Source organism: Haemaphysalis longicornis, unplaced genomic scaffold (assembly GCF_048455015.1).
Source record: "Haemaphysalis longicornis isolate Haplotype H1 unplaced genomic scaffold, Haemaphysalis longicornis Haplotype H1 scaffold_1, whole genome shotgun sequence".
NCBI lineage: Eukaryota > Metazoa > Arthropoda > Arachnida > Ixodida > Ixodidae > Haemaphysalis > Haemaphysalis longicornis.
The window spans coordinates 404,393,677-404,410,003 of NW_027526203.1; the positions used below are offsets into that span (position 1 = coordinate 404,393,677).

Genomic DNA, 16,327 nt, shown 5'->3' on the forward strand with positions numbered 1-16,327 from the left:
ATGAACCAACAGCAGCTGAAGGCAAACAATTCTCCTGGCAAACTGTTTTTGGGGAGAGAGAATTACTGAATGCTGCAGCCTTACATCGGTATAATCACGCACTCTGTCGTTGTGATCGACTTGTCCAGATATGTTATGTATATATAATTTCGGGGCACGGAGGTGTGTGAAACTTCCAGCTTTCCCCCCCGGTCTATGCAATATATATAATCAAATAAGAACGTGTGGTACGGGCCTTGAGAACCTGGCACGAACATGCTCCTGTAGCGTGGAGTAACATTGGTGTCGCATTATTACCAATTAAACTTGTTTATGTTAAAATTTTATTAACAACCTATTGGCCGTATGTTGAACTTGCAGTACTGAAGCCAGTCATTGCTTAGGTCTAGACTCCCTTCGAAACTAACGGGAATGTACGACGAAAACAATTGAAGTTCCATCGCATATTTCAACTAACAGCGCCAGCTGTCTGACCTGATAGTTCGCGATAACTTTTTAATATAGTCAGGCCCCACGCGAGAGGCGTTACCGTACTTGCATATCGCCAACACCCCCATTTAAGAACGTATACGTCAACTGGTGATGAGTATCTGAGCGGGCAGGCCCAGGGAACGACGGACGGACCGACAAAATGTCGGTGTTGCTGCGATTGTCGTCGATGTAGTGCTTTAATGTGTCGTATTTTCATTCATTAGAGCGAATTTTAGTTTTTCATTTTTCTACCTGCACTGTTTTTGCCCATCTTTTGATGTGAAATACTAGTTCTGCAGAATCATCACCATCATCGTCGTCGTACCGAGCCTGTAATGACCATTGCAGGGCGAACTAAGCCTGCTTTCTCCTCCCTCCATGCTGCAAAATGGGGCCCCGGCAGAAGGTGTTCCGATCTCCCGAAAGCCGGTTTTACGGAAGAGAGGCCCAACTCACTGCAAGGGCGACTTTTTTGCGGAACGCAATCCATTGGGGCCCGTTCTCTGGCGCGGAGAAAGAAGAGAGCAGACCGCTTTTATATCATTCCTGCCTCACCCAAATCCACAATTTGCCCACGAATTTTCTCGACTCATTCCTCCACCGAGTTTCATATCTACCACTTCCCATCCCCTTTCTCGGGTGGTCCACCCGTTTTTCGTCCTGCACATCACGTCTACGGCCTCCGTGCACCCTTTATCACGAAATGTTATCTGCGTCCAGCTCCAGCAAAAATGACGTCTGTAAGAACGTAAGTCCGCATATGAACTATACACGAAGTCGCTCCGCCTCAACCTTTGTCCTCTCGATATCCTCCTAGTAACGTATTGGCTATAGGGCCATACGGAAAGCAAGCTGTAGACGACTTGGGCCGCATGCCACTCATGCGGCTACTTTCTTGAGGAGGAATATTTTAATGCGAAAGCATTAAAAGACTATCCAACGTCGTCGTCGTCATCGGTGTGACCGAGATGGCACACAAAATGGCCGACGTAAACTGAAGTAAAGTAACTGAGTTGAAACAAGAATTGGGTCACTTTGGGCCCCGAATTCGAACCCCGGACCTCCGAAATGAGGGTCGATCGCACATCCCCAACACGGCCGATCCTTGGCTCTATACTAAAGGTAAATCTAGTGATTGCGCTGCGGCCTTAGATTTTGAAACGTGTGTAAGAGGCGTGTGCTGAGGCCTACATATATAGGGCATTTGGGCGTCATTCTTACAGGAATAGCAAAGCGTGTCAGCGTATAGGTAGGGATAACATGAGCCATTGGTCAGGACTCGGAGTCATAGTAACAGATAAGAGACAACGCAAAGGAAAACGGATCACGATAATGGTAAAGAGAGGGCTCAATCGCTCAACTGGACGTGTGCCGTTCGAGACAATAAGGAGAGGTGGCGCCACTGTAGGCACCACGCTACCTTGCACGCCATACTTGTTCGAATTCCATCGGTGCGGTGCCTGGGCTCTGAACCTCCTACCTTGGAGGCAGCTGTGGAGCGTGGTCACCCACGGCCATTCGGCACCGAAGAAAAGAAGCGGGAGCGGCGGAACGTCGTGATGAGAGCGAATCCTCCGTACCCGTTAAGCAGTTGAGCTCTAATACTTTCGCATTCACTACGTCGGAGGGAGTGCCTCCTAAATTTTTTTTTTATCAAGATGTGTGGCGTACGCCCGGCTCCAGCGAGAACGTACTGAGAACGTTTTTTGTGGTGGAGTTTCTTATGGATCTTGTTTTTGCCGCTAGTACATACTTTCTTGCAGACGAGGATATGTCTTAGCCCTCTCATTGTGGGTCCCAAGCAATTGCTTCGAAAGCGGAATTATACCTGATTTTTTCTCTTTATTCCATCTTGGACGTGCTTCTACACAATGTTGTTATCTTAATTCATGACGCTTTCCTTTTACGCTCAGCCTCACATGATTTTGCATCTCTCGTCTTTGTAAGCTTTGTAGAAAACGTAGGCTAGCTCTTTGTGTCGCAACTTTTATATTTTCACGGATTTTGCGAGACTTTGAAAACGTAGGCTTACTGTGTCGCCTATTTTCCCGTTCAAGGTGATAGTACTGCGTAAACTCGGGTTTTTGATTTTCACTGATTTTGCAAGACATTGTGCACAGGTTGTAATGCTCAGCCTTCACATTGGCCAGCTGTAGTGCGGATATGCCCGTACTCTTATTAACATTTTAGTGGTGATGGGGGAAAACGTTTCTTTTTTTTCTCAAAGAAACAGAGTTTTGTGCTTGGAAGCGGGAGAGGCCCTCAGTGCAGGGCCGCTGCAGTGGCTTTCGTCCTGCGTGCCCGGTTCACCAACGGCTGCTGGTCTCAAGGTCCGATCTATAGACAGCGCAGCCTCCCACTGCTCGAAGGTTGGGGTGCAGATAAGAGAAGGGAGGGAGGGGGGCTGCTGGTGTGTCCTGGCTTGTGTGTGCGTTCCGTTACCCTCCACAGAGTAACTCGTGAAACCAGAAGACTGCAGAGTATCGGCTCAGTGCGCACACTCTTCGTCAAGTCCCGGATAACGTCCCATAATTAAGTCGTCCGCACTCTCGATTCCGTGTTATAAGCGGTTCTGACTAGCACATTTTCCGTGACGATACCATGGTACTGACTTCCTTCAGCCAAGTGCATGACGCAAAGGCGTCATGACGAACGAATTGAGACGAGCAACTGCTGTCGTGAATTCCGGTTCGCGTGATTCGGCTCGTTGCGGGTCGCACTGCGCTGCTCCCCTCACGCATTTCCGACAGGCCAAACACATGCGCGTCGGCGCGACAGTAATTGAGACCAATTCGTCTTTGACAGGGCCTGTCTCCTGGCGGAACAGTGGACACTTGAGGCGACAGCGTATACTTCCGCGACTCGCAGCGTCGAGGCGTGGCGCCGCCCGCACTCCGTCCATTGTTTACCAAGCCGTTACGCTCGCGCAGGTTGCGTCTTTCCGGCGGTGCGTGTCACGAAGTACACGGCACAGGCCGGGGCAAAAAGTCGGCCCCGCATTGAAGCCGGCCGGGGGCTGTCGCAGGTTGCGGCTTTTGGCGGCGTTTATGATGGATACGCGCATCGCGAATCCTCATTGTGCGGCCGACTGCGCCGAATACTTGCCGCGAATCCGCCACCCGCGCTTGCGCGCGCCTGGTGACAGCGCTTGCCTGCTGACGGAGCTGCCGGAGCTCACGAGCGGTGCGCAAGTCAATCCAGCCACAACGCAGCTCCCTTCGTCGTAAGGGTTCATAGCCTCCGCCGAGGTGTGACGCAGCCAAGCTTCTTCCATGTTCTTGCGATTTATAGCGCTTTCGCCGTGGCTATGTTTGTTGTTGTTCGGGGTGTTAGAGGAAGAATCGGGAATGCTCTTTGCGCATCAAGCAGGTCATTACCACCCAATAGAAAGTTTCTCCTCATTGCATAGGGCAATTCTACAAAACCACCCGTTGTAGCACCGACAAAAATCTCGCGTATGCAGTACGCATGCAATCGCGTAAAAACAATTGTAAGTCATTGAGTCAAGCAAACCAAGGGATGATGCAGTATTCATTTTTAATGGGCTTCTTGCCAAAAGAAATGGGGCCTGAGTGTCTATAAGCGCTCATTATAAAAGTAAACCAGCTAAAAAAGAGAAATTATCCACAAAAGTATTAAAGCCGGGTTCCTGATCTAACTAGATGTTTGATTGTTCGCGACGCCAAGAGTCATTGAATTTTACTGCAAGAGTCGTGTGTGCGCGGACGTCGCTCAGTAATTTTATGTGATAGTCAGTAAGGTCAGCCTGAATGAGCTCTGACAGAATCGAGTGCACAAGGAATCAGCCGGGCCTTTATCAAGTAGCCAAGCCTTCTGCCACCCCCTGGGGATCGTGACCCACAGTCAGTTGTGCAGTGGCGCTGCGTTCATGCTAGCGTGCAAGCGGTGGGCTCATCAATTAAAGCATTGCAAGTTTTTTTTCTGTTTTGTCTTCTTTTTTTTCTTTCGCACGTTACGCGGCAACCGTTTTCTTTTTTTAAAAACAACCGCGTGTGAGTGATTCTGCCTCCCGTTGAAGATCCCCAGGTGGCATAAATTAATCCGAAGACGTCCAGTCATAGTTTGTGTGTTCCATGGACGACCGAATTGCCAATTTGAAGATTTTTAAAACGTCCCCTCTATTTTGTCTCTGCGTTTTTTTACTACAAGCATTCGTGATATTAATGGATCTATTTTATGTTTAGGGGATCTCGTTGAGGTTTGATTATCTGCTACGTTGCGGAACGGCTTTGAACGACTACGGTTAGGTTGTCAGCGCTCACGGTTCATTATAGTTACGTGTACACGGCTCTGTTCTTTACTTACAGCACATTACGTGGTTTTGTTCACGCATTTTTCTGGCGAGCAGTTTTCTTCCTTTTACATTGACAACGATATAGTGCGTGCCTTTGGCTGCTTTGGAGGCGGCGTTATTATTCACAACCTACTTGTAAACTTCACTTGAGAGCAGCTACAGTGCGAAGCAATAAGGAAGCACGTGGACTTATCCAATGCCCATTTAGAACTCATATCCTCTGCCTACGTCTTGCAGCATCAGGTTGTGTTACCAGCCGCTGCGTCGTCTCAATACAACGTTGCGCTGCTGAGCCCAGGTGTACAGTCTCAGTGGCTGTTTGTTGTGATACAGGCGCAAAAAACGATACCTGTAGCTTGCACTAGGTTTCGGTGAACGTTAACGATCCTCCAATTATCCAAAATAACCTGCAGGCCAGCCAGATGGCGTACCCCCGTGTAGCCAATGCATGCAAAAACCTCAACTTCTGCCCGTTCTTCCATTGCGCTGTTGGAAACTGGTCGTTTTTACGTGTGTTTCAGGATCTATCGGTAGACCTTTAAGAATACATGACCACGAGGGCGCCGGGGGCTCGGTGCGGGCGGATCTGGGGAGGAGGGGGTGTGGGTGGGGAGGGGGGGGGGGGCTGTTCTCACACGTGTCGCTGAGGTAAGAGAGCTTGGCAACGTACGCACCGGCTGAGGTCCACAGCTGAGACTCAAACGCCTCGGCTGCTGGGCCTCCCGCAAGGGGCTGAAAAGCATGAAAGTCTATCTCTCTCTCTCTCTCTATATATATATATATATATATATATATATATATATATATATATTTATATATATATACCGGTCTGGTGCGACCAGACCGGTCGCACCAGACCGGTATTCTGGAGGTCGTGGGTTTGGATCCCACCTGGCGGGCATTTTTTCTCCACTTTCTTTCTTTCTTTCCAAATTCTTTATCTGTTTCAATGACCTACCACATCCTCCCCTTTGCTTTCGAGGTTTTCTTGACTGCCAACTCTTATTTCTCTGTTATTTTCAACGAGCCCCTCATTTCCTAGTCTGATTCGCTACATGCATAGCGAGGGCCTCTGTTCTGGCAGTCTTGGTGCCATAGAAAGCTTAAGAGGGTTCAACGCTGGCCGACCACTCTCGACATGTCGTAGACACTCGAGTCACGGCCCGGGGGTTAAAAAGAAGGTCCACTTCACCCCGAGTAGTCGGAGTGGCGCTGGCTACCACCCCCAAGTGCAGGAAACAAAAAATACCTTAACATAAATACCCGAGAAAGTGGTGGGGAAACAGCCCGCCGGTAGCGTAGTGGTTATCGCACCAAACCGGTATTTTGGAGTTCGTGGGTTCGGATCACACCCGGCGGGCATTTTTTCTCCACTTGCTTTCTTTCCAAATTCTTTACCACATCCTCCCCTTTGCTTTCGAGGTTTTCTTGACTGCCAACTGTTATTTCTGTGTTATTTTCAACGAGCCCCTCATTTCCTAGTCTGATTCGCTACATATACAATATATATATATATATATATATATATATATATATATATATATATATATATATATATATATATATATGTGTGTGTGTGTGTGTGTGTGTGTGTGTGTGTGTGTGTGTGTCTGTGTGTCTGTGTGTATCTATGTGTGTGTGTGTGTGTATCGAACTTAAGGCTCGGCCCGATGCGCACGCCTTGCTTCCGTGTCCGAAGTCTGCAACGCGGCGTTTCTCGCACGTCCCTTGTACACCGTCACGGGTCCCGTCGAGGCGGACGAAGCTGGCGAGCCGCACTTCGACTTGTCGTCCCCCTGGCAACACCGCCAGCGTTGCAAGGGAACTCTCTCCCCTCTAGGAGGCAGCTCCCTCCAAGCGCTCTTTCCCCTCTATAGTCCAATGCTTTCCGTCGCTCGCTCTGTTAGAGGGACGCGGATCGATACGAAAATTTTGCCGACATGCCCAACATATTACTGACGCAGTAATAAAACATTAGAGCGAAAGTTTAATATACAAAGCGGAATTTCTCAGCCGTCGACGTCGCCGCTCGTCCGCAAGACTCATGAAACGCGTGGCGGAGAAGCCAACTTCATAGCCAAAATTAATTTTAAAGCAAATCAAACAACGTGCGCTGATGTAGACGATCATGACAATAATAATGCCTTTATTGTTGTCATAAAGTCACCTACACGACCCTCGCCATGGGTTTGTGACTGGCCTAAACCTCTCGGTCACGTGGCTCCTTGAAGTTGAGCAAGAGACCATAGCAAGTGCTGCAAGCGCATTGGCTGAAATCTGTTGCTCATTTATGAGTGGGGGTGGGGGGGAGGGGGAGGCCAAAGCGGCGTCACCGGCAGTGACGTTAGCGGATGTTATGACGTCACTACCGGTGACGTCACCACCCATGGCGTGAGAACAGTGCAGTGACTCAGCCGTTGGCGCGGAACTATAGTTCTGCACCCACTATAGTCGATCCGGTGGACGGAAAGAGACAGAGACGAGTAGAGAAAGGGTGTTGTCATGACTGAGGGTGCAGGACTTTAGGGTTCAGCGCCATCTTGTACACGGAGCTGAGGTCGGTCCCGTAAAAGCGAGAAACCATGCTTGGTCCACGCGACCGGCATGCTCAGGCGAAGGAAAATGTCGTGAGCGGGCCCGCGGCACGTCAGAGAGGGGTCACCTTCTCCCAGATCTGGACTGTCCTCGGTTAGTCGTGGCTCGCTATAGGGTACAATGGGGAAACCGGCATGCCGTACCGCAGGAATGCGCCTGGCATGAGGCGTATGAGTGCAGCAACGGCCAGTCGCGAAGTGGCCCGGTTTCGCCTCCGTACGTCTTAAGCGTACGTGCACACTAGCGCCGAACTTGCCGTGCCGCCCTTCCGACGGCCGCCAGCGTCTTCGCGCCGCAGCCTTCACCCGCAGCGTGGGCGACGCCTCTGGCGGCCGATGGCAGGGCGGCACGGCAAGTTCGACGCTAGTGTGCACGTACCTCAAGGGTAGACCTCGGCACGCAACGGCGGCCTGCTCCAAAGTGACTACGCGTTTAGAGATAGGTCGTAACAAGCGGCGCTGCGGATTGATTGACTGCGTATGACAGAACAATGGGTTCTTTGAGCGTCATATGCGAAGCGACGCTGAACTAATTTCCTAACCGCGTCATCACCACTTCAGTAACCACTCGGACACAGTGTTCCAAAATTGCATAGATTATATATAGTAAGCGGCTGCTGGTCGAGAGATTTTGGGTGAACTCGTAATATGCGTGACATTTGTCGGTCATGTTTATGTGCACTTGGTTCATTTGCAGCACGCTCGCATTTGTAGAATTTAAAATGTATAGGATTAGAAGTGTATCTGCTGATATGAAAGTGTAATATTCAGTGTTCACTATTAAAACGAGTTCTTCGTGGATAGTTGGTGTCTCTAACAACTGCCATTTTCTTTCTTTTTAAACTTTTGCAGGTGAGTCCCTTCCGTTGTCTGAGCAGCCTCTGGACGCTGGTGTGATCGAAAGGGGTACGTGACAGCTGAATATGTGATGCATAGTTAAGAGGCCGTGCGCATTCACGCATCGTTAACAAAATGCATGTTTTTCTTCTCGGGGCGCGAAACTTTTGGATTGTCGGTCTTTCTGTCACCCGAATCAGCCAGAAATGTTACTGGGGGATTTGCCCGCTAGTGGGTCTCTGACACACCGTCAACTGGTGGGTCACGTGACACACCAGTGGCGTGTAATTAATTCTGTACCTGCTCTAGTCATCAATAGGAGGTCCCACTGATAGTTTCTAAACTCCTGGAGATCTCCTGCACTAAATGACATATTAATTTAAATTAAAATAGGATTATAACCGCGTGAAGCGGGTGAGAGGTGTACCAAGGGGAGGGCTAGATGTGTAGAAAGGGGAAACACGAGCGGGGATGGAGAAGGAAAGGTTGACGGAGGGTGTAGAGAACGATGCAGAGAGAATGGGTGAAAGGGGACGAGGAAGGTTTAGAGCGGAAAAGGGGGAGGGGGGGAGCTGAATGGGGACCGGAAGAGGGTATTAACAGAGGGAGGGGAAGGATGCGGCGGAAGCGTAGGAGAGGAGGAAAGGGAATTGATCATGGGAGGGAGCGCGGCGGGAGGAGGGGGCGTTACCTGACAAAGGTGGCAGAAACGCTATCGTTTTTGGAAGTCATTCGCAGAGGAGCAAGCAGATATGGGGCCAACTTTTTCCCCAGCATCTTGGAGCCGACATCTGGCTAGGAAGTTGAAGAGCTGCGAACTCTGTGCAGTGGAACAAAAGCTGCAACGGGCTAAATGTTTCCAGTGCGTGTAGCGTAGATCTGTACAGAGATTACTTGATTCTTCAGGTAAGACAGACAAGCAGCACAAATGACTTTACAGGGGCTAGCACAGTGTGAGTTTCATTTCGTTGGCTTGGCGACAAGATATGAGTCATATTGAGAACACTATACGGTGGCGGCTAAACGTGCAGCATAGAACGTCATAACAATGGTAAAAGGGCTTTTGTTTCGTAGTAAAAGCGGCTGGGGAGCCGGGTGCACTTACGTAGTACAAATCACGAGCCGCCAGAACACTTATAAAAAAACATAACTCTTGTTACTGCTAGTGGTTTGTCCAATACAAGTACAGTGGGAGTAAAGGACATGAGATCACTATTATTGATACAAAGATACCCACGAATCGCAAGCAGCATTGTTTTCTTTATTGAATTCGTTTCCCTTCGCTTGTTTATTTACATGTCTTTTTCGTTTATTGAGAATTGTCTTGCGGCAAAAGCAGTGCCATTTTTAATTTTGGTTCCGTATTAAGGCTCGAAAGTCCCCTGAGTCCTTTCAGTGGCTCGAGCGGTGCTTCAAATATTCAGCACCAGACGGGGCTGCCCGCGTCTTGATGTGAGCGAAGCATCCATTCTGGGCCGCTGTAAAAGAGCGCGACATTTCAAAATTATTATTATTATTATTATTATTATTATTATTATTATTATTATTATTATTATTATTATTATTATTATTATTATTATTATTATTATTATTATTATTATTATTATTATTATTATAGCTACATTTTTGCATATAAAATTTGCAGCGCAACGTTCGAGGTACGTGATTTCGCGCACCGAGCCACTCCACATACATGCTCGTTGGTGCGTTGGGTGAGGCCCCCTTCTCGGGGGGGGGGGGGGGGGTCGCGAAATCGTTGGCAGATTTAGAGATCGGGGAGATCTTCCGGCCGATGACAACGGCCTCCTCATCTCGCCGCGTGTCCGCGCACCGTGACTGGCGCGTCGGATACGTGCCCCTATCGCGCCGCCTGTTTTCCCAAAGCCCGGTGGGAGGGAGGACGTTGGGGACGTTGCAGGCAGACGCGGAAAGAGATGCTAATACGGTGCGGTCACGGCCCAGTTGCACTGACGGCGTCGTCCAAGTGTGTCCGCGAGCCGGCTGCCGCCGCTGTTGTCACGCGATCGCGGTTCGAAGGTCGTGCCGTCATCGTACCTGGCTCCTCACCGAGGAAAGAAAGGGCCGCATTCCGGCCGCGGCAATAGCGCGCCCTGCAGGGGAGGGGCGTTGTTTTTGCGCTGCTGTGCCTCGTTTGCCGGTCGGCGGCGACACCGCGGTTAAGCGCCCAGAGCTCGAAAGGGTTCACTAAAGTTCACTGACAGCCGCGTTGGGGAAGGACGGCCGAGGCAGCCAGAAAAGAATGCGCGCATATTATGGCGTTATGTTTCTTCGTTACAGCGGCTGGTTTTGCTAGTTGGGAAACAGAGCGGGCCCGTCCTAATCCAAGATGGCATCGCGCCTGACTGGAGACCGGTGTTGTTCACCGCGCCGGGGACGGACTTAGAAAACCAAAGTCCCCCAACCTGGTACGATTTGCATACCGTACGGTTTACCCTGCAAACATTCTGGCGAAACCGCCGAGTGTATCGGAACCGGCTGCGCGACAATAATTTCGCCTCGGTTCTGCCCGGGCGGAAAGAGCTGCCGTTTGGGAGAGTGCGGGCCTGTACATCTGTCGCGAAAAATGCTTGGGCGTTTCTCCTCTTGGGCGACAAAGTGGCCGAAAATTCCACATCTCATGCCGGCGGCGTCTCAGTTCCGCGTGGAGCGACGACCCTTGTACGTGGCTGATCGGATTTGTTTCCGCGGCCGAGGTTATTTGCGTGGCGACGGCAAGTGCCCCGCCGGTCACGACTTGAGTCGGTGAACCGAGGACTTGGCTCGGTTCTGCGGCCGTGCGCGCCGCATCCCAACGCCACTGTGTCGCATGAGAAGGCACATTTGCACAGGGCGTGCGTTGCATCCACCTTCTCAATATCCGTTCGATCGGCAATCAAGGCCGCTTGAAGGACTGCAGTTGAGCATGCTGCGGAATAAAGCTAACCCAATTGCAAGGCAGCTTGTGCTTGCGAAGAATATAAGAAAGGCTAGATTAGAAGCTAGTTACCCAGACCGGGAAGAGTAACACAGTGTGTTATTCTTCCCGGTCAACACAGTAAACTGTCAGACAGTGGCATTCAGTCTTGGTACGGCGAACTAAGCTGAATACTGGAAAGGAGAGGAAACCGCTTGGTGCGATTTCGCCACCGACTTGTCTTCGGAACGCCTCTAGCAGAAACATCGCAATCAAACACGTTCTCATCGCCGTTCACTGTCAGCATTCAGATGTGATGCCAGCGTTTTGCATTTTTTTTTTCAATCGTGAGTATGCGTCCTGGAGCCGTGGATGGGCACGCCTACGTAAGCTTCCACTGTGGTCTCATCGCGGCAGACTTTGACCGTGGCGAGTACATTCTAGAGTGACGTGCACGCACAGCAGCAGTTGTCCAGTTGGGTGCCGGTGTCGCATCCCTTGGGCGCAGCCTGGGCGAAACAAGAGCAGGTGGAGGAGATCTGCGGCCGGGCGTCTTAATCGCGGCCACTCCTCGTTTCCCGGCCGCCGCTGCTGCGTCCGACCGCCTGCAGCGTTGTCCGCTTGGCTATTCGATCTGCTGGCCGAGAGATCGACGCGCGCTGTGCTCGCTCAGCGCTGCCGCCATGTCTCACGGGGGGTACACTGCCTCCCGCCGAGTGATGAAGTGACTCCGAGCTCCGCGGCAACGCTGTGGCTCGCTCGGTCTCACGCGATAAAATGCACGAGCGCCTGGGTTGCTTCGCGGCCTCAGGGCGCCCGCCGTCTGCGGAAGGCTTATGGCGCTTACGGGCTGCACTGCGCTCGCAGCGTCCACGGGCCCTGATGGTCCACTTTTGTGCGCGGATATTTGTTTTGCACACGCAGCACCCTCTGCTGTTTTCCTCGTGCCTTTTTTTATGCGTAATTAACGACGTTTCCGCAGTTAGACGAATACTCCTGCTTCCTTTGGTACCCGGACGTTGGCTCTCTGTGAGCTGTGTGTCCGCGCATGCCTGAGTGCATGCGTAGGTATGCGGGATAGTAGAAACGTTCTTCTTTCATTCGTGGCACGTCAACTGGTAAGTCCTTTTTTTAGCGCTGTTATTTGTAGTTTTTGAGCATGCGGTGAGGTGCTCCAGAGAGATAGCACCCAAATTTTACCCTGAGTCTGTTTGTTTCTTTTAGCACCGCTATTTGCGGTTCGACTTCGTATGCTTATAGCGCGGATGGCATACTATGTCGAAGTATACGGGCGGGTTTTTTAGAATGGCCTCTCGTGTTTCTTGGTGAGTTACCTGTGGCGATCGGCGGCGCGCCCACACGAACACACGCACATATATGCACACGCGTGCACGCACGTACACAAAGCCAAAGGCACGTACAAAAAAAAAGAAATGTTGCATTCTGCTTACTGGATTTTCAGGATTTCATCTGCACAGTGTTGGAAGTATATGGTCGAACGCCAATAGGATCGGACGGACACAAAGCGTTTATATATTCGTAGACGCGCAGGCACACAAAATGCGTACCCGGAGGCCTTTTCGAGTTTCCAGAAGGGCCACGAAATTTCCGCGCCACGACATACTACGGGGGCAACAAGCCGGGTGGATCTCGGGAAGCCCTGTGCACCGCACACCGGCCTCCGCGAGCGACAAGGGAGCCCGCACGGCAGCGCTGAGGACCTCAGCCAGGAACGACGTTTGCACCAAGAAGCGGGAGGCGGCAGGGTGCACATGTGTGGTGTGCGCTGGTCATGTGCGCTGGTCACATCGCCGGCGCGGCGCATCCTCAGGCAGGGGCGTGGATGGTGCGCCTCAAGCGTTTCCTTTGTGCGCGCGCTCTGGGCCGCGAGCTCGGATGACAAATCGTCGGTGGCAGCGGCCCCACATGACTCGGATACATCAACGTCTGGCGCCCCGCATTCGGCTGCAGTGGCTCACGGCAGTCCGTCCGTTCGTCACTGCTTCCCTGCTGATGAATGTTCCTCTCCCGGAGCGCAGATTTTCTTTCGAGAGAAAACCATATGTCAGGGCTCCACGCGTCTTGCAAGAATTTCGCCTGCCTCCTTAGAAAGGGAGAAGCGCGTTCCGGTGCCGCTGCATCCCAGGCTGCGTCTCCTTGGCCGTGCGCACCCACCGCTTGTTGCATTGATCGACGACACGCTGCTCGCTTAATGCTCGCCGCACATTGCTCTTCGGGAATGGCGAGCGTCACCTAGCAACCTGCGTCTTGAGCCTCTCTGACGGCGTCTCCGGGTTTTTGCCACATAATATTCTTGACGTTCTAAATCATACGCCAGCGTGCACTACTCGTGGGAAGGATGATGTTATTGCCGAGACAACAAGACGCGATGGCTGGACCTTTCAGATCATTCCATAGAGAGAGCGAGAGGTTGGAGAACGAACTGCAGTGCCGAGGGTGGATATATTTTCATTAGGTGATCCTCTCCGTCTTTTCCAACGAAGCCACTCATTGCGTTGTAAAAAGCAATGATCGTTGCGCACATATGTACAAAAAATTATGCGAGTGCCTTCTAGGATGCCTAAGAGAGTAACGAGTACGTGGCTGTGCGTGCCCCTTTCCTCCCTCTTCTATGCGAGGTTGGGTGGGTGGGCGCAAAACTGCAGCCGATGAATATAATTAAATCAACCAATCTCATACGAACTACGCAACATTATGAGGAAAGGCACAGATTGTGTCGGTTCATACAAGATTAGACATTTCTATACACAGCTGAGATGTCCTCATGCTTCCGCTGGTCAATTAATGCACAGAGCTGTGAGAGGGAACGTGATACGGCAATTTTGGGTCAGGACTATAGATTTTACATACACCCCTCTCCTACCTTCCTTCAGCATGCTTGTATTAACTGAAACGCAGTTGTGGTTATGATAACAAGTTTCCTTGAGAACCTCCAGCTTGCGAGAAGCCAAATCAGACGCGTCCTGCATGTGATACAAGCCAGCAACTGTACTAGACTAAGTTTAATCTGGAACTTCGCTGGGAAAATTGAACAAAATAGGAAAATTAAAAAAACAAAAAGAAGGAATACATATCTGCGGAATCTACAGAATATGAGACATCCTTACCGGGCCGGCTTCCCGTGTTTTTTTTGTTTTTTTTTTTTTTTTTTTTTACGCGTACCTTTATTCTGTCCGCTCTTGGGAAATTCCTCGGCTGCGCTGTAGCCACCCCGAAGTGCACATGCGACTTTGATCAAGCAGCTGATAGGTGTAGTGGCAGTGGCGCACCGGCAGGCAGAAGGGGGAACCGCGGGGAATGAGTGCCAGCTCGTCTGTTCAAAACAGGCCGTCGGCGGCAACCCGTTCCGAGCGATGTGCTTCGCGTAGGATCGCTTTTGGCTCGCCATTGACGTTGGAAAGTTCAGGCCGGACCGGGTTCCCGTACTCACTGACACGTTTTCGCGGGGAGGCGTACTCGAGTTCACATTCTTTCCTCGAACTGAGCGAAGTGCTGCGTCTTTCTTCTCGGATCCATCACTGCTCCGAGGCGTGCTACACCGTAACGCGATGAATGAGGCGAAGATTTTGCCCACAGTTACCTTTTAACAGCGGAGCTGCTGTTACTGGCCGTAACTTCGGTTTGGCAGTGAGCTACCCGAGAGGAACGCTGTCCCGCAGCTGTCGCAAGATTCGCTAGACCACGGAAAGACGCGTGATGGCAGTTGCTCGAACGATAAGGCACGTCACAGCATGCGCCTCTCGGTTCGTTCGTATGAGACAGTCTTCGTGTCGTCGTGCGCATGCGCTCAGTATCGCAGAAGAGTCCTTCGCGTGGCAGCTTCTGCGCAGTGGCTTTGCACCCACCACTCGGGAAAACGACTTCTTCGACACATACGACGACGACGACGACTAGCACTATGCAATAAACAACGAAGCTTAACTATGTGTCCTTCAACGCTCACCTGCAACTTCGCCATTGGAGTCTTGCGCGTGAGTGCAAGCTTCCAGGAATTTTTTTTTTGGGGGGGGGGGGTGAAATGGTAGCTGTGTACGCAGAGGAGGCCAGGTGCCCGTAAGCATAAACCGTGAACGTGCCTGCTCAGGGTTCACCGTTGTCACCGTGCACATGGTCACCGCTCTGACCGCGGTAGTCGGAGCGGTGACAGCTGCCTCATCAGCTTCATGACGACCGCACGATCAACGTTAGAAGCAGAAGTCGCAAGACTGCGTAAAAGAATAAAGAAATATGCGTAACAATGCCAAGACGTATATGCTATGTCTATAGGCCTATCTGGTTTACCGAACAAACTAGATTTTCACCCCTGTCATTCCTTTGAGTGGATGTTTGATTGAGAACATACGGGAGCGCGTTTGTTAATTGCGGTCAGAGCAGCACAGACAGTGCGAGGTGCAGGAAGTCACGAAAGTAGAAGCGCATGAGTCGAATGCTCGCCGAACAGTAGCAATCCTTTTCCCCTGGGAGACCCCTTACCCGCCCGTCCTGGGCGTGTTATTTTCGGCCGTACAGGGCGCTGCTCGCAGTGGCCCCGCGATCGCCGGTGCCAGCGATATGGGAGACGGAAACAGTCCGCGAAAAGACGCCGAATAAGGCACCGCGCGTCTTCTGGATTCGCCGCTGACGCAAGGAGGCGGCGGCGGCGGGCACGGCCCACTGGCGATCGCCGTGGCGTAGAACGGGGGCTCCTTGAGACAACATTTGGCTGGCGGCGCGTCTCCTCCGGACGCGGCGACGATCTACGGTCGTCTGGTCCGAGTTTTTGACGACCTGGCCGCGTCACGCTTGACGTGCGCTGATGCATGGCAGCTGAGCGTGCGGCGCCTTTGATGGCGGCCCCTGTGTCCCCCGGGCCGGTGCTATAAAAATGGGCGGCCGCCTTATCGGGGGACGCGCTCTGGCCGACGCCGGGAAACAAAGAGAACGCCTCGAAGAAAACAAAGTGGTGCGCGACACGAGCCGAATACGCAATTACACTCGTTTGGCACTTCCTCCAGGTCCGGGCTGTCCCACGCGCGGCGCTGACGCACGGCAGCAGCGTGGGACCGCCGCCTGCCTTTTTCTGCTGCTGCCGGCAGTGACGGCCTTGGCTCAGCCTATGACATCCGGCGAAGAATTATTGGCCCCGCGTCGTTTCCTTTTTCCAGCTGTAATTCACTCACGACTGTCCCCTCGTTG

At 51.6% G+C, this 16,327-nt stretch overlaps 1 protein-coding gene across 3 annotated transcripts in view; it reads left to right on the forward strand.

Moving 5' to 3' along the window:
- Nucleotides 1-16,327, forward strand: part of LOC144155453 (protein tiptop-like) — a 459,919-nt gene that overhangs the window by 276,123 nt on the left and 167,469 nt on the right. Inside the window, exon 2 of one of the 3 annotated variants that reach the window (XM_077686901.1) lies at nucleotides 8,233-8,286. The exons of the other annotated variants lie outside the window; for them this stretch is intronic. Within the exon in view, the coding sequence (XP_077543027.1) occupies nucleotides 8,233-8,286 (54 nt within the window). The remainder of the gene's footprint in view (nucleotides 1-8,232; nucleotides 8,287-16,327) is intronic. 3 annotated transcript variants of the gene reach the window in all.